We start from the raw sequence: 24568 nt of genomic DNA, 5'->3' as shown, positions 1-24568 counted from the left end.
CTGGGTGGGCAACCTGGTCAACTAGCTACTGGAAAGCTACAGGCAATGAAAATTGCAAATCGCCACCACGGTTTCTGCGCCACCCTTTAATTGAAGGTATTCTGTGTTGTAGGTCAAACCAAACTGAGTTAAACTTATCTGGGAATTGAAATGTTAAACTGTTACTGCCAAATTAATACCCTGATATTATTTGTGCAAATTAATGTCTGTTTTTACGAAAGAAAAAAATCCTATTTTGATAATGAAAGAAACAAAATTCCTGGTGACAAAACATTAATTTACTTTAATACTCTCTTCTTGGTTATTAACTACAGATTGACATTGTCCATCAGCAGTTATGACAGAGAATTAACAGAAGTTGAACACAAAATAATCCTTCACTTGGCCAGAACTAGAAAACGGGTTTTCCATTTTAAACACTGAATATAAATGTCCAATGTTACAACAAATTTTGGTATCCATGGTAGTGTCATATCAGCTATTTTGAGTAAGTTTTTGCTTTCTATTCATTTTCCGAGTCACTGCTGCTGTCACTGCTCTCAATTGTTGCAGTGTGTATTCTGCTGCATTTGGTTGCCAGTCCCTGGCAACGGCACCCTATGTAGCATGGAACTGCCTTCTTTGCACAGGAACAGTTCTTCTGGTAGCCTTTGACACATCCACATGAGATTGTCTTGTTCATCGACACATGCCAGGCTGGCTGTGTAGATGGAACCGGAACTGCGTTTCCATTATCCAGAGACCTTCTAAATTCTGTGAATGAGGGAACTTCTGGCTTGGTGATGTGTGCATTCTTGTCGATGATGGTTGCCAGAGCAGCCCTTTTCAGGTGCAGAAGAAATGCGTTCTCTGTTGGGGGTAGTAGCTTTAAGAGTGTTGATCTGTTGTTCAGGAACTTGTATGCTCTCAGTTCGCCCAGATCACAATCCTCAAAGTGATCATCTGTGGTTGGGTACACAGCGATGGTGAGGTCTTGTGCCTGGTTGAGAAAGTAATCTGTATGGCATCGGCGGGGTTCTCACCAAACTCTTCAAGTGCAGGTGTGTCCAGACTTACACTGCTCTTGAACCATGCCTTCTTTCCAGTGAAATGTGGGTAACTAGTGGTATCTCTACCACTCAGACTGTGGATGAAGGGCATGGCACAACACTGTGAAGGTCCCAGCACCACAACCATTTCATGTATAGGCAGGTATGCATTCTGGGCTGTTCTCATCCACAGCTCTGGGAGATAGCTGAGGTACGTTGCACCATAGTACAGGCACATGGTAATGATGTCGATGTCATTGGCATGGATGACAACTCTGTCAACCCCTTCATTCTGGACACTGTAGAGGGTGTGGAGTATTATCCTAGTATCAGCCCCCTGCTGTGTGGATTCCAGAGCAGGAACTCCCATAACAGACCCTTCTGTGAGCGCTGCACTCTTCGTCTCTTCTTTGAATCCACCACCCAGGTAGAGATGAGTTGGGCCAAGAGGAGGCTCCAGTTTTTCGTTTTTTCATTCTCACACCATTTCTCACAGAGGAAGCTCAGAAGGTTTGCTTTGTTAGCTGACACTGCAAAAAACCCCTTTGGATCAGGAGCTGTGTACTGCTCACTGACTTAATTTACTTTGGCTGGTTTTGATTGGGCATATCTCTGTTCCTGCTCAGCTGACTTAACGTTGGGTCCACTGTACCTGTCAGAACAGAAGTGTATGATCTCAGTGCCGGCAGGCACATCATTCAGCAGCAGGTTTTTGTATCGCTCAGTGATGGTTCCAAATCTTTCACCTTTGTGAAAAGACCAGTGTGGTAATGGCACATATAGCATCAATGACTACTGCTGTTTTCGTCATCTTGAGGCAGATCAGGGATGCTGGTCACTTTGGTCTCCTCTTTCAGGATCTTCACTAGGCATGCCTTGGTACCAGTTACTGCCATCTTCCCGGAAGAGGGATGGGGGAAAGTCACTGCATTCGTGGTTGCCTATGAAGTCAAAAATGTTGAGTTCTCCACCACTGGCAATGATCGGTGTCATGCACAGAAGGGCAGTAACGTCATTGCTCTTGCCAGGTCTAGAAGTTTTCCCCCGGACTTCTTTGGTTTTGTGTTTTATGTGTGGAAGGTGTTAAGCTTCACAATACTTGTGTTCTTCTGATCAATGGACAGTGACTCGGACAGTGCCTTCAGACCCAGTACTTTCATGTTCGTCAGGTTGTCCTGAACTGGAATCTGCACACTGTCCACTTGATATGTTGATCAGGGATGGTGTGGCTGCTGTGAATGGGTTGGTCTCTACTGCTGCCATGACCTTGACTACCATCTCTGCATCCCTGTTGACACGACTCCAACCAGATTCATGGTGTGGGTTGGAGGAATGGAGGTGCAGCATAGACTTGAGCTCTGCAGAGATAGCTGCAGTGAGTGGTTTTGTGTAGACCCACTTCATCCGGGCAGCAGGGTTGAGTGTAATACCATCCAAACCACTTGCCTCTTTGGCATCTGCATTATAAGTCTGCTCCAGAAGCATGTCAGGAGAGACACCATTGTGATTACCATTTGCTCTTCTCCCAACAAATGCACCCACCATCAGTGCTTCATGTACCTCTGGGGCTGTTTCTGGTAGTTTCTTCATCTCAGCCAAATACAGAGGCAAAGACCGCTGCCCATATTTGTAGTGGCCTGCTGCAATGAGGTAGGGTAGTATTCGTGCTGATTCACCGAGCTGTCCTACCCAGCCACCTTCCCATTGGTAGTAGATAAACCTGTGGAGAATGTCTTACATCTCCAGGAAAATTGACCAGAAAACTGCTGTTGGTTGCCCATTCAGTGATTCCTGGAAAAGCAACATCTGCTCTCATAGGACTGATAACTGTGGACATGTCATCTGGATGATCTCTAACGTCTGAGTGGCAGTGGTGTCTTTCTCAGACAACATCTTCAAAACATTTTCTACCTGTGACTGCCAGTGTTCTGTTTTACTGTCTGCTGCCCATGCCTCAAATGCTTCCCAGTACAGGCACCACATGACCTCACTGAGGATCCTGAGGGCATGTATGGTTTGGTAGTAGTCAGCCTTGGTGGTCCCTTCGTGACACAGACCAGCTGCGACAAGAAGATCCTCTGCACTTGCATCCCTGATGATCTTGCAAACAGCCTTCATGTAGTTGTGAGCTTGGTGAAAGCCCCCCAGCAGCAAGACTACACTGCAGAACTCGTCTCTGTGCTTGTCTCTGATGGCAACTGTGAGTTCATATGTAGCCTGAGCTCCAGTGATAATGGTACATTTGTCTCTCAGTGCATGCGATGTCTTGACCAGCCATTTCATCTGTTCTTTCAGGACAGCAGGATCAGTTGGAGGGATCAGTTGCTGGGATGAGAGGAAGACAGCCAGTGATGCTGGCCTGTCTATGTGAGTGGAGGTCTGCACAGAAGGCGGAAAAGCCAGACAGTCCTGCTTCTGCATCTGGAGGAGCATCCAACAACTGTGAAGTTGTAACCATTCTCGCTAGGCACCACACAAGCAACAGGTCTTCAGCCGTACCATCTGAGGAAGTCACCAGACCCTCTAGCTTCTCAATGTGCTCAAGTGACATGGACCTCTGCCTGTCTTTAGCTGAGATGTGACACATGGGAGCAGGTGGGTCACCAACATCAGAGTCTTTCTTCTGTCAGAAGTGGAAGTAGGGAGTCTGGCACCCTCCTGCACTCTCTCGATCTCTTGGATTTCCATTATGATTGCAGTGGTGGCATTGAAACTCCCACCCTCTAGTGTCTTCTTCTTCCGGTCCAGATTGTCCAGGGCAAACACATGGGGAATCTTGCAATTATTCGTCATGATCTCTGGGACGTAAACACCATCAGTTTCAACCTGCAGCATAACCTTCTCACTCTGTGCTGTCAGCTGACGCTGCGGATGTTCATAACTGCTCCAAGTCCCAGCCTGTTGTTCAACATAATTAGTGATTTACTACGTGTCTTACTGAATATGTGGTAGGCAGTGGCTATGCCCAAATGTGGTGGTACCCCAGAGACATGCTGTAGGGCGTGCTGTGACATAATGATAGCTTTCTCTGCTGTTGGCTGATCAACAATGACTCTTCCATCTTCGCTGAGTTCTGGTATCTTGTCATTTAACAGCATTGCTGCCAAGTTGAAGAGTGAGTCAGGAACCATGTCATTAGCAGATGCAAAGGATATCTCAGTTGAATGCTTCTCATGAGCTTGCCTCTTGCAATTCACACAATCTGCTCAAAGAATCTTTGAAGTTTGCCGCAGTGCATGGTATTTCTCTTCCATATGATCTGCTTCTAGTCGCCTCAGCTTCTCTACGGCATCACCGAGGGGTACACCTGATGCATCATCTCAAAGCTTATATTCTGCTCTTTCAATAGGTGGGCTCAGTTTGTTTCTAGTATGAACTATCACAGAAATAGTCAATCAGAAAGAGAATGATGGAATCTGATTACGCCAGCGTAATTGGCGCTATTTTGCAATAGGGGTTGCATTGTTTGGACCCACTCTGTAGTTTTCCAGTCACTAGTTGACCCGGTTGTCCACCCAGGTTGTGATCCTTGAAGGTCCTAGATATAATTTCTGGGTACCAACCTTTTACAACATTCTATGTCTGATTTCCAGAAAAAAAAGGGGGGGGGTTGCCCCCTGGGTAGGCTACAATGTCCTTCTTAACTCTGTGACTGTGTGGACATTAAAGCAGCTGTCAGGTGTGCTGCGCCAAGGTAAACTGCGCCCTAGCACCAGCTGCCACTCCATGCAGCCCCAGCACTACAGAATCAGAGGCTTCAGTGTGATCAAGTCAGTGCAGGAGCCGATGATCGAATAAAATCCACCAAGGGGTTCTTAAAATGTTTGTTATTAAAGTTAAAAAGATTAAAGTGAAAGTTAAAAAGTTAAAAACAAGCAGAGCAACAGACAAACAAACAGTCAGCTGGGAATGGATAGTGTGAAGGATGCTATCATGCATGTCTTTTTGATGGTGGGAGGAAACTCGCACAGACACGAGGAGAACATGCAAAGTCCATAAAAAAAGGACCTAGGACTTTCTAGTTGAAAGGCAACAGTGCTAACCACTGGGCCACCGTGCTGCCAATTTTGGAGGGACTTCTTGTTCTTGGTAATGTCACTATTGTGCTATATTTTCTTCACTTGTTGATCATCTTCACTGTGTTCCATGGTATATCTGTTTTCAAAATTCGACTGTACACCTTTGCTGATCGATATCTGTCGACAATGCTATCCCGTTTATACTATGCAAGCTCTTTTTGGATCATGGCTTTTGCGGCTGGACACAACCAAGATTTCATGAAAACCCTACAGGAACAGCTGAACTTTATTTGGGGTAAATCACAGTCACTTTAATTGATGGCAGGTGTATACTAACTACTATTTAACAGGAGTTTGACTGTGTTTGGTTAATTCTGAACACAGCCACATCCCCAATCAAGTTATTCTAAGTTTTTTTGTTATTTTTCCCCTCCTAAAATGTTTGTTTTTCACTTAACTTTTACAGGTTGCATTTCACATTACGGGTGGAAAAAGTTCTGACATGATTTATCTTGGTTTCATTTTTTATATCACAAAACCTGCCATTTAAACAGGGTTTGTAGACTTTTTATATCCACTGTAGCATAGACTGCCTTAATATACAACTCCCTAGAAATAACCTCAGATGATTTCTAGTGGCAGCACAGTGACTCAGTGGTTAGCACTGTTGCCTCACAGCAAGAAGATCCTGGGTTCAAACCCCAGGCCATCCCAGATCTGTGTGGAGTTGGCATGTTCTCCTCGTGTCTGTGTGGGTTTCCTTCCACCATCAAAAAGACACTCATGTTAGGTTTAATACTCCTGTCTGTGGCCCTGAGCAAGGCAACTGAAAGAAGAACTGGAGTTGTCTGTGAATGTTCTCATTCATCCAGGTCATGGTTATCCAAAGGAGTTGAATCAAGTGCAACTAGACTTGGTATATATCCGGGAAGTCCAGACCAAGCTAGTCCAGACTAGCTCTAGTCAGAAAGGCACGAACTGAGGAAGCCTCTTGGATGAGAGGGGAAACGTCTTCACGGATATATACCAAGTCCAGTTGCACTTGATTCAACTCCTTTGGATAAAGAACTGGAGTTGGCCCCCGGGTAATGCAGCTGCCCACTGCTCCTATACAATAGGATGGGTTAAATGCAGAGAACAAATTCATTGTGAGAATACAATTTGTTGTAAGAATATGATGTCAAATAACGTGGTTTTCATTCATTTTTCAGATTTGTGGGTTCCATCAACAGCACTGACACTCCAGTTTTCACTTCATCTATGTAATTTTCTTCATCCTCCTGTTTAGTTTCGGGATTTTCAGATAACTTTACTTTTCTCTCTTTCACAGCATTCTAGCGATTTAGCTGCCTTCTTTTCTCATGGTGTTTGAGGTGGTGCCGATGACCAGCTTTGCCATACTTATTTAAACAGAATTGTTTTGCTTTCTCCTTACCATCATAATTGCAAGTTTGTTGCTTTCACCTCACAATAAGCAGATTCCAGTAGAAGAATATAATGAGAATGGACATGCAGAAGAAGCATGGTCACAAGGAGCAGAGGAAGGAGTGGCTGCAGGGGAGGAGGGAGCAGGAGAGATTGCAGACGAAGTCTTAGAAGAAATCGCTGGAGAAGAGGTGCCGGCAGAGGAGGAAGAAGTGGAACAAACACAGGAGGTCACAGCGGACATTGTAATGGCACTTTACCCGTTATCCTGTTCTTCCTCTTCCTCCACTCTGTCAGTGTTTTTCCCCTCCCAAAAACCTCCTTTCTCTCTACCTAACCACCATGTCTGTAATGCCATTATTTTCTTCTAGCCCATCCTCCATTCCTTTAATATTGTCCTTTGCTTCCATGTCAAGATTTTCTCTTCTTTTCAAGGGGCAATTGTTGTCGTCATAATGAATCACATCCACAAGTTTCTCTTGATTTTTTTAACCAGTGGATTAAAGAATAACACTGACATTCCTGCCAACCAGTACCACTGGTCCATTAAACACCATTGGCCATTTAACCACTTTTCTGTTGCAGTGTCATTAACTATTTTATGTAATGTTGTTCTTTTTCTCTTGTTTTGAATGATCAATTTTTTCTGAAGACATTGTCATCATAGGCCTTGATGGTCCAACCCACCTTGCACAATGTTACAATGATACATTGCATGGGTTAATGGAACTTGGATGTTATATTAACTGTTCTTATTGGGATTACATCGGGTCTCACAAACACCCCGCCCTGTTTTTCCCATGTTTGATTTGTGGTTGTTGTTCAGGCACCTTAGTTTGTGTGTATTTTTTCCCGGCACAGCATGAGTGAAGAAATGTTTTCTTCTGTCTTATTTGCATAATGTATCTAGCACGCTTCAAAATATTCATTTCAAGCTCATGCAGCCTGAATCTAATGTAAGTTTTTCTGTTCTTTTTTTTTTCTCCAGAAGGCCTATGTAGAGAAGGAAGAAGCCCAAGTATGTTTCTCTAACTTTTATGATGATACTTTGCTCAAACACATATTTCAGAGAACTGTGCCTTTTTGTTTCCTTTCAAGGAAGATGCAGATGATTACTTCTAAAAGAAAAAAAGAAGCTACAATCCATTAATTTCTTAGGCTACATTAATAAAGAACATAATAAATGTATGTTAAATATAATATTCATGATTTTGGTCAACTTACAAGTGAAACAATGGATTAATAGCTTTTGTTCATATCATTGATTAAAGGGAAATACATTTATTGGGGTTTCACATTTTAGCTGTAGTTGCAGATCTTGAATTGGTGCATGTTAAACTCCACCACAGCCGAGCTAGCTGCATTAGAGTCTGTTAGTCACTGTGAACACGCCATGTCAGCTAGTACTTAACAAATAACACATGTGCTCAACTTGCAAAGTTTGTTCACCAAGGCACCAGCGTCAATAACCAAGTAATTATTACTTTTATCAATAATTACATAGAAGCTGCCATAAGATTTATGAAATATCATGTATAAAGGAAACTGTTCTTCGTGTTGGCTAACTGAAAGTTTAATGTCAGACTTATCAAAGGTCAAATACGACAGTTTGAGCATATTGAGTGTTATTGGACGTTTCAAAAAGAATTTTGGCAGTGTCCTTCCTAATAAGGCCGATTAGAAGACAAGTTAATGCTAATCAACCAGGGATCAATTTATACTCCATTGGACTTACATCACTAATGTCATTCTCAGGACCAGTCTTGCTTATCTTTGAACATCCCACAATGGCATGTCTTAAAATACTGATTTGCACACAGGAAACATCACAATTCAAACAATAAAAGCATGTTACATTTCAAATGTCCAACTTCATAATGATGGCATGTCATTATCTTACTGCAAAATTTGTGAAGTGATTGTTTTTTTTTCCTGTAGCTCTAGTAAATTTAGTGTAAACCAGTGACAGTCGATCTCAGAACTAATCACTGTTGTTCACTATTGTAGGGAGAAGATGACCAACCAGTTTCTGAGGTATAGACATACAGTACCTTCAACTTCATTGTGTTCCTTCTTCACCACTCGGTTCATAGTAGTGTTATCGCCCACTCCGCTCAGTTTGAACAGAATGCTCAGTTTTGGTTTTTGGTTGGCATCCTATTGACTGTGATATTCATTCCAAAACCACTAACCGTCTACATTCTCCTCCACTGTAGCTGCCCCATAGATTTCATTTGATTTGAGTGCTTGGAATGGTTGACCCAGACTAGCATCTTCAGATCTGTTTTATTTGGTCTCTTTTTCCAAATTTTCCACAGGTCGTTTGTGAAGGAAAAGGATTGGCTTTCATGTGTTCAAGCAAATCCAATCATTTTCCCCCCTTTGTGTGCATTTTAGATCTGCAGAGCCTTAAACCACTGGGGAAAAATATAATCCAAAATGAAACTTTTTTTTTTAGGGATGACATAGTTAGGAACTGGGTCCTGATTCTGAACACTAACCTGGCAAGAAGGTCTTGTGCGGAAAGGGCCCAGAAGCAGAGACAGCAGGCAGTCCAAAAGAAAAGAGTGAACCAACCAACCAACCAACTAACTAACTAAATAACTAACTAACTAAAAATCTACTAGGGATATAATGGTACACAAAAATTACGGTTCGGTAAGTACCTCATTTTTGTACTGTACTTGTACTCACATCAGCTGCTTTCAGCTTCTCATTAGGACTGCAACATAAATATTATCTCAAATAAATAAAAAATATGAACAAAAAATATAAATATCCATTAATGTGCAGCATTTAGAAAATTAATTGTACTTGAGCTGTACTGTACTGTAAGAACATTACAGAAAATTGAATCAGTTCATCTGGACACAATGAGAGAGAAACGTTTCATCACTCATCTAAGTGACACTTTCAGTCTCAACTGACTGCAGGTATCCCCACCCTTATAAACAATACACTGGCATAATGACTGAAAACAACAATCAGTTTCATATGCAAATATGGGCGTGACCATTAACTAGAGTTGCAAAGGCCATGTGTACTATTCAAAGAGGACTGGGGAATAGTTGTAATCACAGCACTCTTGTGCCCCCTGGTTCAGGGATGGTCGTTCCCTCTTAACATAGATGGCATCTTTGACTCTCAGTTCAAACCAGCGTTCCTCCCTATCATGAATGTGCAAATCATCATCCTTGAAGGAGTGGCCACTGGCCTCTAGATGGGTGTAGGCTGTTGAGTCCTGGCCTGATGAGGTAGCTCTTCTGTGTTGTGCCATACTCTTTGTCAGCGTCTGTTTGATTTTTAGAGGGAATGACCATCCCTGAAAAAAGTGGGGGTGGGGGTGGGGCACAAGAGTACATCTGTCGCCATCTTACAATGCTGTGATTGCAACTATTCCCAAATTCTCTGTGAATAGTAGACATGGCCATTGTAACTCTAGTTAATGCAAACACGCAAGCAAGTAGAGGTGTAAAAACCAGGTCCAGAAAGGAAAAGTCCAAACCATGTATTTGCTCCACTCATGCACTACACCAGCAGATTCTAGTCAACAGCACTCCTCAACTAGGTAGGGAAAACTAGTTAATGAAATCAGCTGGTTTAGTAACATGGTTGGAGCAAATACATGGTTTGGACATTTACTTTCTGGACCTGGTTTTTACACCTCTGCAAGCAAGCAAGCAAAATTTTATTCATATATCACTTTTAAAAACATACAGTTACAAAGTGCTTTACACTCCATACACAAACAAATGAATAAATACATAAAATAAATTTAATGATTATAAAAACATGACATTGGGAGTAACAGACCAAGCTAAAAAATGAAACAAAACAGAAGTCGGGGATGGGAATCTCTAAAACGGCTTGCCTGAAAAGATAGGTTTTTAGAAGTCGCTTAAAACAGTCCAAAGAGTCAGCAAATCTATTGGATTGGGGGAGATTATTCCAGAGTCTTGGGCCAAAACTGCAAAGGTGTGGCCACCTTTTGTTTTGCAGTTGGAGTGAGGAATGGATAAAAGACCAAGGTTTGAGGATCGGAGTGGTCGGGAAGTGGAATGAGGAATGAGAAGATCAGAAATATAACTGGGGACAAGTTCATGCAGTGCTTTAAATGTAATCAATAAGATCTTGTATGTTATTCTGAATTTTACGGGAGGCCAATGGAGGGATGCAAGAATAGGGGTAATATGGGACCTATGGCTAGCTCTGGTTAGTAGTCTAGCAGCTGCATTCTGAACCAGCTGTAGACGATTTAAAGTAGCTTTGTTCAGGCCAGAGTAGAGGGAGTTACAATAATCTAGATGGGAGAAAATGAAAGTCAAGTCAAGTCAAGTTGCATTGGTGAATTAATTTTTCAATATCCTTAAAAGACAAAATATTTCTGATTTTTGCAATATTTCATAGCTGAAGAAAACAGCATTTGACAAGCTTAGTAACATGCTGATTGAAAGACATTTTCTGGTCAAAGATGATACCAAGAGTTTTAGTGGTAGGTTTGACGTTTGAATGAAATGGACCAATAAACTGATCAACTGCAGTGGCAAAGTTCCCAGGACCAATTAAGATATTTCAGTTTTGTCGGGGTTTAGATGGAGGAAATTAAGGGACATCCAGCCTTTGGTGGCAGCTAAGTAATCATGGAGGGAGGACAGTTGATTCAGGTTATTGGGTTTGGCAGAGAAATAGATCTGAGTATCATCAGCGTAACAGTGGTATGACATGTCTTGAAAGTGACTAAACAACGAATGACCCAGAGGAAGCATGTATAAAGATAAGAAGACTGGCCCAAGAACAGACCCCTGGGGGACTCCACACAGTAGGGGAGCGGACGAGGATACAAGATTGCTAATAGAAACACAAAAATATCTATTTGTCAGATAAGAGCGAAACCAATTTAATGCTGTACCAGAAATACCAATCCAGTTCTCCAACGTATCAAGTAAGATGGCATGATCGATGGTATCAAAGGCAGCAGGAGAATAAAAATAGTGTTTATCAGCATGCATAAGAATGTCATTTGACACTCTTAGTAATGCAGTCTCAGTACTATGCTTGTGACGAAAGCCGGGTTGAAATTTATCAAAAATGTTATGACCCTCATTCAGCTGCAGGATTTGATCTGCAACAAATTTTTCAAGGATTTTGGATGATAAAGAAAGTTTGGAAATACGTATGTAATTCACAACCCTTGCCGGATCAAGGGAGGGTTTTTTGAGGAGGGGCTGAACACAGGCAATTTTAAAGTAGTCAGGTACAGACCCGGATGTGAGTTAGCCGTTGATGATAGAAAGCAGGCAGGGACCAAAGCCATGGAGGATGGATTTTAAAAAAGTTGTTGAAACTATTTCACAGGGACTGGAGGAGGACGTATGAAGTTTACAGTATTAACAAGGAACTGAAGAGATACGGGAGCAAATTCCGACATTAAAATCGGACGGCTGAAAGGGGTCCGATTTTAATGGTCACAGTAATTTGCATATGAAACCGATCGTTGGATTGGTCGTTATGGCACTGTATTGTTTATAAGGGTGGGGGGATACCTGCAGTGAGCTGAGACTGAAGAAGCCACTTAGATGAGTGATGAAACGTTTGTCCCAGAAAACATTGTGTCCAGATGAACTGATTCAACTTTCAGTGATTTCCTTACCTGTATTATTGAGCATGCATCGAGACACTTTCCTCCGTATATACATTTTGCATTCCAACTGCTGAACGGGTTTTTAATTGTTTGTTATCAAATACATTTTGAGCTGCAAATGTAAATTCTACATAAGAATTGATGTTTTATTCAAATCTCCAATAAACAATCACATTAACACCCCCCCAATATATATACTATATATCATTTTTAAAATCATTTAAGCGTAATGAAAGAAAACACTCAAATCAGTAAAACGCTTCGTTTGCACACCGGTAATTTACTGGTGACCTGAGGGCACATAAGCAACAATGGCTGCTACACCTTGTTTATTGTCCGAGAAAATTAGTGTCAAAGGGTCTGTTTCTCTGTGGCTCCTACACCTCTCTATGTTAGAACGTTCTTTGACTGTAATATTGATTGTCTGTCAGAGAATCGCCGCATCGTCGTCACATTTCAAATGGAGAAAAATAATGCAGAATTTTACGAATTGCAGTTTCAAAGGAACCTTACACGGATTTGCAACGATATCTGCATTTATTAGTCGTGTTTCTCATGTTTTCTGTATTCCCGTAGCCAGCTGTAGAAACCTTGCTTACTTCTGCAGTCCAATGACGTTTGGCTGATGTCACTGTGTGGCAGAAGATCTACTGCTGAGCAAAGGAGTTAAGTTTCCATTTTGATTCTCGATCAGTGTGGATTCTCCTAGAGAAACACAGTAGTCATATTTATTGCAATCCACTCAGCTGTTGTAACCGAAATCATTTGGACAGCAAAATAATCATAGAGTGTCTCCACTGGAAACCTTTTGAAAGACTAATGAATTTTTGGAAGAAACTAGCATTTAGCTCTCCTTGTTTGAGCCACAATACGGCACTGTGGCGCAGTGGTTAGCGTTGTCGCCTTACAGCAAGAAGGTCCTGGGTTCGAACCCCGGGGTTGTCCAACCTTGGGGGGGTCATCCCAGGTCATCCTCTGTGTGGAGTTCGCATGTTCTCCCCGTGTCTGTGGTGGGTTTTCTCCGGGTGCTCCGGTTTCCCCCACCATCAAAAAGATAACCGAGGCATGGTAAGACGAACTGGAGTTGGTCCCCAGGTGCTGCACGGCGGCTGCCCACTGCTCCTAGCAACACAGCTAGGATGGGTTAAATGCAGAGAATGAATTTCCCCCACGGCGATTAATAAAGTATCAACAAAACAAAAAAAACTAATAGAGTGCCGAAGAAATCCAAAAACGAGATGGAGGCCGCTGCTGCAGCAGCCGTACAGCGAGTGGTGGTAGCAGGACCCTACAGTTGTGATTGTGTGAAAACTGTCCCATTATGTCAACAGAAACTAAATCTCTCTGTTCTCATGAGTTTTGTCATTAAATAAGCCACGGGTAAGCAACATTTCGTTAATTCAAGTTTAAAGGCTACTTCGGTTTTTGAGAGAGTGTGCGGACGTATTAGATGCATTACGGCTGGAGTACCGCGTCTAGACAGTTGCATCCTCGCACAATGCTTGCTGGTGCACGTTTTACGATTCAAGCACATTTTGTCATCAGAAAGTGTAATCATGTGGTGGATGAATAAAATTTCAACAATTCAATAAGAAAATATTTAAAACTTAATGAATATCAATGAACTTGTAACACACAACATTGCAGTTTTTTTTAATGAAAGAAAGCGCTTCCTTGTTTAGATGCTTGACCAGAAACGGGCGTTGCATTTCAATAGACCCTTTATCGCGTGACGTAAAAGCTGCGTTGTAAACAAGATGCGCGCGCATGGGGGAGAAACGTGCGTACCTACGAAACTCACATATTAATGGGAGAAAAATTAGAAATAAAAAAAATGGAAATCTCATAACATTTTAGCGAATCCGGGGGACAACGCAACCACAGGAACTGCCGCGGCCGGGACGCGAACCCGTACCGCCCGCACCGCAGGAGACATCGCCAACCGCTCGACTAAAGGGTCAGAACCGCGAGCCAGCGGCCAGCGTGTCTTCTTATCCATGCACGTTACAATATGTTGAGGGTCTAAGCAAGGAAGACGGAAAGCATTTCGAGTCGAAACGCTAAGCACGGGAGAAACAGTCCCCGATGCGTTTATGCTTGCTGAAGCTCAGTGGACAAATGATATCACGAAGTTGCAAACACCGGCTGGGGGGACGTGACTGAATGCCTTTTTTACCCCTTTCCAACGGCATATCTGACTCCGTGCATACAGCCACGAAGTCTTCTAAGAACTCGCGTCTTGCATCTGCCGATGTGGTTGCACCGCTGAGAGTTCGTTCAAGTTCGTTACTAGCGCGCCGCCTCTCTCGGTTTCTGGAGTGAGATTTTGACTGTAGGCGGTCATGGAACATACTCTTTCTGGTCCAGTAAACTGTTGGCAAAACGTAAAGAATAGTCGTTCTCCTGACTCATAGTAAGCGTTTGGATAGTCCTCTGCTCTAAATTTAGCTGTTAGTGTCGAAGCCATTTCAGAGGGCCTCTTTGACATGACTGCTAGTGTGGAAGAGAGGTTGAGCTCTGCCCTCGGCGAAACACCGACAAACAGCAGACAGGACAGAAACTGCAATAGCGTGCCGTAAATCAGTGTTTCTCAACCGGGGGTCCGCGGACCCCTAGTGGTCCGTGGTGTAATTGCAAGGGGTCCGTGAAAATAAAATATCTTTAAAAAAAAGATCCTATGACATTTATAGAAATAGGATTATTTTACTTAAATGTGACTGAGACCTTTATCTACCTAAACTATAAAGGGTAACAGGACTTTTTTCTCTAATTACATCTGTTTCACAAGTGTAATTTATTGTATTTTAATAAGAGATCTCGCTCCCGTTTGCATTGTTAAAAGTTACTGCATAAAAAGTCTGTTGTTACATATACCTGAAAGTTACTGAATACATATTCTGTTTTGTTACATATATCTGAAAGTTACTGCATAAGAATTCTGTTTTGTTAACTATATCTAAGTTACAACTGAAAGCTCTTATTTTTGCCCCAAAGAGTGAATAAATGCTATAATGCAATTTAAAATGCAGTTTCTACTGTTTCTATCAAATTGCAACCCCCCTCCCCCAAGATCAGGTGGAGGGGTCCTCAGGGTAGATCAAAAATACGCAGGGGGTCCAGGGCCCCAAAAAGGTTGAGAACCACTGCCGTAAATGACACCAAAAAACAGTGCAGAATCTTAGCATAGCCCCCCCCCTCCTGTTCATTCGGCTTGGGCACTGTGAAAAAACGCTTATACTAATGGTAGGGAAACCCTGATTTTTAGAAACTGTATCCACATTTTGGCAAATTCCACGATAGTCCACATTTTACATTTGATTCCGTTTTCATTATCAAACTCCACGATTCCGTCCTTGTTTTCTGCATCGCAGAAATCATAGGGCCCTATAAATTTGTGCTGAGATTTGAAAATGAGTACTGAGATTTTGTAATATGTATCCACATTTGACAATGTGTGCTGGTATTTGCAAATATTGTAACGACAGCGGATGAGTAGACTCGCTAGCCCGTTGGCTAACGCATTGGACCCTTTAGTTGATTGGTTAGCGCAGTCGCCCGTGGTGCGGGCAACCCAGGTTCGCGTCCCAGCTGCCCCCCGAAGTAACTACATTGGTGTCAGAAGTAGGACATTGAGACCGTGAGGCCATTGGAAGCGTGTGCGCCCAGAGGTGTGAGGGAGCTGATATGCTGAAGTGCGGGCATGTGCTTCCCGAAGGAGGGGGGGTAATGTAACGACCACGGATGAGTAGACTCGCTAGACCGTTGGTTAACGGGTCGGACCCTTTAGTTGACTGGTTAGCGCAGTCGCCCGTGGTGCGGGTGACCCGGGTTCAGTTCCCGGATGCCCCCTGAATTCGCTACAATATGTATCCAGATTTATTAATGTTTTATCAGTGGCTCATGTTTCACTTAACTAGTTCCGTGTCCATACAGTGCATCTGGAAAGTAGTCACACCCCTTCACTTTCCCCACATTTTGTTATGTTACAGCCTTATTCCAAAATGGATTAAATTCCTTTTTTTCTCATCAATCTACATACAATACCCCATAATGACAAAGCGAAAAAGGTTTTGTAGAAATTTTTGCAAAATTTATTAAAATTAAAAAATTTGAATATTGCATGTACATAAGTATTCACACCCTTTACTCAGTACTTGGTTGAGGCACCCTTGGCAGCGATTACAGCCTCAAGTCTTCTTGGGTATGAAGCTACAAGCTTGGCACACCTATATTTGAGGTATTTCTCCCATTCTTCTCTGCAGATCCTCTCGAGCTCTGTAAGGTTAGATGGGGAGCGTCGCTGCACAGCTATTTTCAGGTCTTTCCAGAGATGTTCAATGGGGTTCAAGTCTAGGCTCTGGCTGGGCCACTCAAGGACATTCACAGACTTGTCCCGAAGCCACTCCTTCGTTGTCTTGGCTGTGTGCTTAGGGTCGTTGTCGTGTTGAAAGGTAAACCTTCGCCCCAGTCTGGGGTCCTGAATGCTCTGGAGCAGGTTTTCATCAAGGATCTCTCTGTACTTTGCTCCATTCATCTTTCCCTCAATCCTGACTAGTCTCCCAGTTCCTGCTGCTGAAAAACATCCCCACAGCATGATGCTGCCATCAACATGCTTCACTGTAGGGATGGTATTAGCAAGGTGATGAGAGGTGCCTGGTTTCCTCCAGACGTGACGTTTGGCATTCAGGCCAAAGAGTTCAATCTTGGTCTCATCAGACCAGAGAATCTTGTTTCTCATGGTCTGAGAGTTCTTTAGGTGCTTTCTGGCAAACTCCAAGCAGGCTGTCATGTGCCTTTTACTGAGCAGAGGCTTCCGTCTGGCCACTCTACCATAAAGGCCTGATTGGTGGAGTGCTGCAGAGATGGTTGTCCTTCTGGAAGGTTCTCCCATCTCCACAGAGGAACGCTGGAGCTCTGTCAGAGTGACCATCGGGTTCTTGGTCACCTTCCTGACCAAGGCCCTTCTCCCTCGATTGCTCAGTTTGGCTGGGCGGCCAGCTCTAGGAAGAGTCCTGGTGGATCCAAACGTCTTCCATCTACGAATGATGGAGACCACTGTGCTCTTCGGGACCTTTAAAGCTGTAGAATTTTTTTTGTACCCTTCCCCAGATCTGTGCCTCGATACAATCTGGTCTCGGAGGTCCACAGACAATTCCTTTGACTTCATGGCTTGGTTTCTGCTCTGACATGCACTGTCAACAGTGGGACCTTATATAGACAGGTGTGTGCCTTTCTAAATCATGTCCAATCAATTGAATTTACTACGGGTGGACTCCAATCAAGATGTAGAAACACCGAGAAAAAAAAAGAAATTTAATCCATTTTGAATAAGGCTGTAACATAACAAAATGTGGGGAAAGTGAAGGGTTGTGAATACTTTCCGGATGCACTTTACATGTTTCTCAAATCAGCATCCAGCTATTTCGGCATTTTGTCCACATTGTGGTGCACACAGACTTGTGGTGAGATTTGCAAATATGGCACTGTGAAGCCTGCCATAGAGGGGCACAGGTTCCAGCCTTCCCTCTCCAGCAGTGAGTCCACTGAGGATTGCCTGTTTCATTCATCCATTCAAGCAGCCTGGTCTGCTCACTATTAAAATTCTGCTGACGATCTGGTTTGGACCAGCAGAAACAAGACAGATGAATGTCTGTCTGGCATCTGATACTGACTTGACAATACCACTCACCCTTGTGGAGTGGTATTGTATTGCTGACTAAGTAAATAGGCTTTCCAATATCCTCCTTCTATCTTTCAATCTTTACCACTATGTTGCTGCAAGAAGCTGAAGGTAATATTTGACAGAAAACTAATTAGCCATAGTTTCATACTGTCCACAGATGGTTTAACATATTGCTTACTCGTAGCTGGCTCCCTTGTTGAAAATACTGGCAGACATTTTTGGGCCAAGTCAAAGGGCCACCAGCACAAGATTTGCAAATTTCAGTACAAATCGCTATGCGCCAAAGGGTTGATTAAATTCCCAAAGAGCTGGATGCTGATTTGAGAATATGTAGGGGCATTGAAACTGAGTTACATAAAACATGAGCTACTGATAACACATTTGGAGATCTGTATACATATTCAAAAATCTCAGCAGACGTTTTCAAATGTGGATACACATTCACACATTTATAAATCTCAGTATGCATTTATCAGTCGCAGTACACATGTGTAAATGCCAGGTTACACCTTTGATCTATTTTCCATACTGAATGACCAAAGACAGCCAACCACCTTTCACCACAAATGATTTATCCAAGTAAAGGACATTTTGTGTGAAACAGCATTATGGCCGATAACACACAGTGTGTTGGAGTCTTAACAAGACTGCTACTAACTCGAGTTAGGTTGTGTTGGTGTGCAATTTCAAGTCTGCATTCGCTCCACTCTCCGTCCTCTACCCCACTTCCCCCATGCAGACCATGTGCACCGTGTGGACTCAGCTATGTTGAGTTTATAGTAGAATGCGCACGTTGTGGAGTAAACAGGTCGGGTGGACAGTCACCATTGCAGATTGGGTTTGGGCAACTACTATAGTTGTCTTTCACACAGCGGGTAAATTTAAAGCCACACTTTACAATTTTGTACTACAAATTAGTTGAGTTCTTGAGCTTGTAAAGGACAAATTGCACCCACCAGTGACTCAATACACCAAGTAGTTTTCCTGCTAGAGCCTAAAGTGGTCTGGTACGACTAGTAGACTTTTTGCAATATCAGACATATTCCACAAGAGTAGATTGTCACTTGGTGCTCCAGAAATTACATGAAGTACAAGAGGCACTGAGGGGACAAAAGACCACATTTTACAAATTTCAGCACAACAGTGGCAGACAAACAACTCATCCACTAAGAAAAACAGAATTTGTTCCGCAGAAAGAGTGCAAGCAAAAAGGGAAAGTGATGAACATTACACCAAAACAATGCAGCAGAAAAATTTGCACGTTAAGGCTTTAATCACAGGCCTAAAGATAGTCTGACATTAGCATTTAAAGCTGCAATAAGCAATATTTTTGTATTAACAGTGAATCAAAACACTCACTGTTAGGTGAATGGATTGCTAGTATTGCCAATTCCAATGAGAATCACCATGGCAATCTACAGCTTTCCTGAACTTTTAACTCACTCAAAATCAATTTTAATTTTGAGTCCTATGCGAGCACAATCCTCTCAAAAATATATAGCAAGCACGCCACCATCCAGACAAGGAGGTAGAGGTGGGGAGTGACAGCCGCAATTGTCTGGTTTGGAGTCTGTAGCCCTACCGTCTGCCCTCTAGTGGTCAGAAATCCCTCAATGCAACTTTAAGAATTTGCATGTCTTTCAGTTTTATGGATCACATCAACTTACAATTAATAATAAGATGCATGAATTTGAGAGTAATTCTGTTTGTGTTCACACCTCTCATTATCCTCACCCATGCATCTTATGGTCCTACATTTTCCCTTTTGCCCATCTCTTGGTTTTCCCCCCTCAGGAGGAAGATTTGCAATCAGAGGTAACTGCTTTGGTGGCCGTCTCTTTCCGTGGTTGCCTCCTTTAGACACCATGAGTGTGGGTTTGTTGTTGGGGAGACCAAGGGGTTTTGTTTAGGGGGTGATGAGCCCTTGTCTTGAGGTCTGCTGTCCCCACTCATCCATAGATTGTATAATTCCCTCACTCCAATTTGTTTAACTTCTTTTTCCATTTCTCTTTCTATTTTCTCTCTACTTTTTCAACACTCATTTTCCCACTTTTATTTCCTCCCCCTCTGTTAACATTCTACTCGTTTCTTCCCAGTCTTGTTACTGCTTCCTGACAGCCTGATCTACCTCTGTAGTTATTTTAAACCAGATGGCTTTCCTATAGCACGTCAGCCATGCCCTCTCACCTGTGTGCCCAACCTTCTGACCTGCTTTCTGTCATACCCTCTAGGAGGAAGAAGAGCTACGGCAGCTTGAGGTAGATAGATGCGATTTTTTTCTTTTTAAAGATTAAGATGTTTTTTTTTAATCTTTTTTTTGTGTTGTTGATAGCCACTATGACATGATTAAAACCAACGATTTTCCCCTACTCCCCAGCCGCCACGTTTATAGCCAACGTCAGAGACGGCAAAATCATGCAAGCCATTGTTCTCCACTGTGTTCCAAAAACCGGTTAAACAGGGCACAGAGCTGCATCCGGGTATCCGCAATCCTTGCCTTTAGTCTTTCCCTTGTTGGGTTTCCTCTTTGGAATACTCAGGGTCATATTGATATGGTTGAATGGGTCCACCAAATCCCATCGTTCATCTTCTTCTTTGTCACTTTTTCCTTCAAAATTGTCCTACTTATCAGAGTCTGACCCAGAAAATTGTTATTTGTGCCAATAATTTTCTGAAGAGCTAAAGTTATAAATGAAATATAAGTGTGGTGTAGCTTGTAATGCTGCCTGTGTTCAGTCTTGTAACGGAGAGCCAGTTAGCTTCCTGAGCATGTGCTGTGTCTTGTTTCAACAAAAGAAGCTTGTCGCTGTGGCCATCTTTGAACACATTCTGATAAGACCACAATGCTCATGTTGCTCGAAATGTTGAGTTATTTTGGCCAAAACAAGGATATGGCACTGTGACCTGATAAAACCAGTTTTAGGATTACAGTGGAGTTCAGTGTCTTACATACTGTCTTACATATCGTCTCCATCTCTGACATTGGCATCAACAGCTGCTGGTGAATAGGAGAAAATAATTTTGGCTTCAATCTTCTCATAGACCATGTCGAGAATACAGAAAACATAGGAGTACACGAATACATATCCCTTAAAATACGCCTAGGCTTTCTCTCTGTCTTGTGATCACCCTTCACTTCCAATGCTTTTCTTGGCTTCTCCAAAACGTTCTTAGTTTATCGAACATTCCATAATTTTTGTCTTTCACTACTTAACCCCAAAAAGGGACCAGTCCTTAAATGTATTTTACCATGCATTTATGTCAAGACAGTAATCTCAATCATGTAAATAAGAAATATGACAACAATTAACAACAAAGTTGCAATGCAGAGGACAACACAGCTGGCCACATCAAGGTTTACTCACACTCTCAAGGGGCAATCCTGCCACCTTCCACACTGCAAGTTCTTTTCTCAGGATCATCTCATCCTTATCCCTAGGCTGAGAATGGATGTTGGACTGATTTAGTGCCTTTTCACACTACACCAGTTAGTTCAGGTTTAAGATCAAGAATTTGACTTCTGGAGGCGTCCGGGTAGCGTGGCGTTCTATTCCGTTGCCTATCAACACGGAGATCGACGGTTCGAATCCCCGTGTTACCTCCGGCTTGGTCGGGCGTCCCTACAGACACAAATGGCCGTGTCTACAGGTGGGAAGCCGGATGTGGGTATGTGTCCTGGTTGCTGCACTACTGCCTCCTCTGGTCGCTTGAGGTGCCTGTTCAGGGGGGAGGGGGAACTGGGGGGAATAGCGTTATCCTGCCACACACTATGTCCCCCTGGTGAAACTCCTCACTGTCAGGTGAAAAGAAGTGGCTGGCGACTCCACATGTATTGGAGGAGGCATGTGGTAGTCTGCAGCCCTCCCCGGTTGGGCAGAGGCAGTGGCGCAGCGACCGGGAATGGCTCGGAAGAGTGGGGCAATTGGCCAGATACAGTTGGGTAGAAAAAGTGGGAACCCCCCCCCTCCAAAAAAAATCGACTTCTACTGATTCCCTTTTAAAAATGGCCACAAATTTTGGCTATTTAGGCTGACATTTTAGATTATATTACAGTATGAGGTTTTCATTACTTAGTTAGCTCAAGTTGAAATACTTAAAGGTAACGGTTGCTCTCTAATGTACCAGATCAATTCCAGGTCAAATAATACTTGCCTGCCCTTCTCCTCTTTGCTGCATTGCTTTGTTTGCACTATTCTCTCTCCTTTCCACCTTTGTTCCCCTTTCTGCCGTCAATGTACCTCTCTTGCAGGAGCGCAACGAAACAGCCAGTGAGGTAGTTTCCTGTCGTTCTCATTTGTGTTTCTTGTCATCTATGTTTCTTGTATTTCTTTAGTGTGTAAATGTATATATACATACATACATACATACATATACATACACACACACACACACACACACACACACATATATATATATATATATATATATATATATATATATATATATTTGGAACTCTCTCTCTCTTTCCCTCTCTCTCTCTGTGCTGCATGGATTGTACATTCTGTACTATGGTGATGGCTGACATAGTTCTGCATGAAAGACAAAGCATCTTCTAAAGCTTCAGGTGGATTTTAATTTATGGAGATAATTCCAAGTAGCATCTGATTTACTCCTTTTCTTTAGCCAATTCAGGTACCATAAACATGCAGAGGCCATTGCATTTATTACCTTTTCTTCCTCTTTGACATTCAAATACTTAACAGACGGATATCCTCTTTCATAGGAAGAAGAAGAAGCTGAAGTATTAGAGGTATATTTGGCCTAAAATATTTTTTCCCCCCTAAACTGCATGGTGTGGAGCTCCTGAGATGGAAAGGGCTCTTCATGCATGATATGAGCTGTGCACAAAGACTTTCTTGGTTTACCTATTAATTCACATACTCTTCTTTCTCCCCACAAAGCAGTTGTGTATGCAGCTTATGCTTCATGTTGGAGTTTGATGGAGCTCTTTTTGTTTTTGTTGCTGTTTGTTTTTATGACTTTTACTTAAAAGATGACACTGCAAAATGCTCATGTTGTGACCTCACTTCCTGGGTGTTCATTGTGACCTCCCTGTCTCTAGGAATTTTCTTCCCCAGCCTGGAAAAAGTTAATGTATTTCTATATTGATTGCTTAGAACAAGAGCAATGTTCTGCAGTGAGCATGTGCACATGAGCATAAGTCAGATCTCATTCCAGTTCGGCTATTGCAGGGCTCTCAGTGTCACTTTACACACACCTGCTGACTTTTATTGCATTTGCTTTTTGAAAGAGGACATGTGCATTTCTTTTTGCCACATTGCCACAAGAACTTCCCAATATGGGATCATAAAGTCTATCTATCTATCTATCTATCTATCTATCTATCTATCTATCTATCTATCTATCTATCTATCTATCTATCTATCTATCTATCTATCTGTCTGTCTGTCTGTCTGTCTATCTTTGTTGAAGCCGTATTGAGAGCTTTGAGTTTAGATTAAAACAAAACTTGCAACATATAGTTTTAGTTAGATTATGAGATTTTAACTTAAATGAAAAAATATATACATCAATATTTTTTCCGCTTCTGGGGTACTTTCCGCTTTCATTGTGGAAAGATGGCCATATGAATTCACGTTTGCAGCGGCCTCACCCAGTACCGTCCATGCAGTGTCTTTGTCCATGTCTGCGTCTAATTTTGTTTTGTCTTCATTTGATGGCTGGGACAGCTTGGTCTGTTGCATCCTGTGTGCCCAGGGACCACGGTCCTGCTTGGAGCTGTGCCCGAAGAGGTAACACCAAGGGCGGTCTGACAGGATGCGGAAGCGCTGCAGGCTAAGCTAACTGCTAGCCCATGCAGACCGGTAGTTCCTATAACACCGAGGATGGTCCGGCGGTGGCTTCGCCTAGCATTGACTTAGTTTTACTGTCGTCGTGTGGAGTGCGAGGAGGTGTGTCGAGGGTGTCTGGCTGGGAGAGCTGGCGTTGGATTGGCTGGTAGAGCCTGGTCTGCTGAGTCCGGTGGGCCCAGGGACCACAGCTCTGCTGGAGCTGTGCCCGAGGAGGAAACAATGAGGGTGGTGTGACAGGATGCAGACCGGCAGTCATCCTGGCTGGCATTCATTCTCTGGATAGTGGAATTTTTGAACTGTGTTGCACTGGATGGGATGTTTTGTTAACTGTTTGTGGGTTTGTTTGTATTTTTGCTTTGTTCTCTGTTTTTGTATGTTTTATGTGGTGTCATTTTTGAGAAATTTGGGATGTGTGTTTTTTGTCTTTTGTGTCGCACTGCTGTGGGCTGGGGGAAACAGAATTTAGTTTCTTTTGTGTATGCAAGTACATGAAAGAAATTAAAATAAACTGTTGCTGATTCCTGATGAAATATCAATAGAAATGTGATAAAATATGGTGTAGGATTTTGAGATTGGTCACTTATCTGATACGTACCTGATAAGTGTGGGATGTATAAGATGCTCCTCCTGGATTCTGTGTCACTAAGGTGCTGATGGGAGGCCTTTAAGTAAGTAATTGAAGTATTTGGTTGGATGGTGGGAGAGAGACAGTTTTTGGACCGCACTGAATGTTATGAAAGTATTTTGAATCCTGCGTTCGATCTTGTTTTATTTTCCTCTAGAAAAGTCAACCAGAGTTTATAGCTTAACAAATTAAGTTTCAGTTGTTTTGTGTGTGCTTTATGAAAAGTGTGTGTCGGCAAATTCCCGCCTAACCTGCGGTGGCTAAATGAAACATGTTTACCTGGATTAACCACTTCAATTTGTGAAAAATAACGGGTCTGACAAATGCTGAAGAA

At 42.7% G+C, this 24568-nt stretch overlaps 1 protein-coding gene across 5 annotated transcripts in view; it reads left to right on the top strand.

Moving 5' to 3' along the window:
• sh3bgr (SH3 domain binding glutamate-rich protein) overlaps positions 1-24568 on the top strand; it is a 70394-nt gene that overhangs the window by 10323 nt on the left and 35503 nt on the right. For 3 of the 5 annotated variants that reach the window (XM_056283553.1, XM_056283557.1, XM_056283552.1), the window contains 5 exons: positions 6526-6717; positions 7461-7490; positions 8480-8506; positions 20028-20054; positions 22520-22546. In XM_056283553.1, coding sequence (XP_056139528.1) covers positions 6526-6717; positions 7461-7490; positions 8480-8506; positions 20028-20054; positions 22520-22546 — 303 coding nt within the window. The remainder of the gene's footprint in view (positions 1-6525; positions 6718-7460; positions 7491-8479; positions 8507-20027; positions 20055-22519; positions 22547-24568) is intronic. The other 2 variants (XM_056283556.1, XM_056283555.1) reach the window with 1 other exon arrangement.

Source organism: Lampris incognitus, chromosome 7 (genome assembly GCF_029633865.1).
Source record: "Lampris incognitus isolate fLamInc1 chromosome 7, fLamInc1.hap2, whole genome shotgun sequence".
Classification (NCBI taxonomy): domain Eukaryota; kingdom Metazoa; phylum Chordata; class Actinopteri; order Lampriformes; family Lampridae; genus Lampris; species Lampris incognitus.
This window is presented reverse-complemented; position numbering and strand designations above follow the sequence as displayed.